This window comes from Sphaeroforma arctica (genome assembly GCF_001186125.1).
Source record: "Sphaeroforma arctica JP610 unplaced genomic scaffold supercont1.12284, whole genome shotgun sequence".
In the NCBI taxonomy this organism is placed as follows: Eukaryota; class Ichthyosporea; order Ichthyophonida; genus Sphaeroforma; species Sphaeroforma arctica.
This window is the reverse complement of record NW_014028274.1, coordinates 1-746: the sequence shown is the minus strand read 5'-3', so window position 1 is coordinate 746 and position 746 is coordinate 1. Positions and strand designations below refer to the sequence as shown.

The 746-nt window shown below is 47.7% G+C and overlaps 1 protein-coding gene across 1 annotated transcript; it reads right to left on the bottom strand.

Annotated features, from left to right (window-relative positions):
- Nucleotides 1–104: 104 nt before the first annotated feature.
- Nucleotides 105–338, bottom strand: SARC_17832 (hypothetical protein; the record flags this gene model as incomplete). Its single annotated transcript, XM_014288084.1, has 1 exon — nt 105–338. A coding segment is annotated over one exon (234 nt), but the record flags the coding sequence as incomplete, so codon positions are not given.
- Between the last annotated feature and the right edge of the window lie 408 nt (nt 339–746).

Below are 746 nucleotides of genomic sequence, written 5' to 3'. Positions count from 1 at the left end.
GTGTGTGTGTGTATAATATATTATATATAGTGTGTGTGTATGTTTGTGTCTGTGTATGTGATTTTACGTGTGCACGCATGCATAATGATTCTCAAATTATGTACCCATTGCGAGCACGTGTACTCTGGCGGCAGATACGTGCGCTTCGGATTGACGCCCAACAATGCCGTCTTATTGCGTGAATCAGCCTCTACATCCACAACAAAGCTGAACTTGGTCAGAATAATGGCCATAAAATCGTATAGGTTCGAGGTCTGGCCAACCTCATCCAGCTGTTCTGCGTCCCGGTCCTGGTCTGTGCTGTTGTGGGTCTGGACATTTGCGGTCCCCTTTTTCATGTCGAGGTGCGTGGCCCGCTCCTCAGTGCTCTCCGTGCCGACACTGGTGCCAGCGTCCACCGTGTCAGAGCTGTCAAACGTGTCCGTATCAGGCTCTGCTCGTGTCAGCAGACTGGCCGGGACGGCCAAGGGGATGAAAATGGGAGCGCGGAATGGACTGGCATTGGCGTACCGGTATAGAAGCGGGGCGGTAGGTACGGGCACAAACCGGAATTTGCAACCACGAGCCTAACACAGAGACGAGAGATGAGAATGGATAGTAAGTGACACATGAGATAGAAGGATATGTGCTAGTTTGTAACATAGTGCTAGCTGTAGTTTTAGTTGACTGATTAAAATTTATTCATATTCCAATAATCATGCATGTATATGTGTACAGCATATACATACATACATACATACATACAT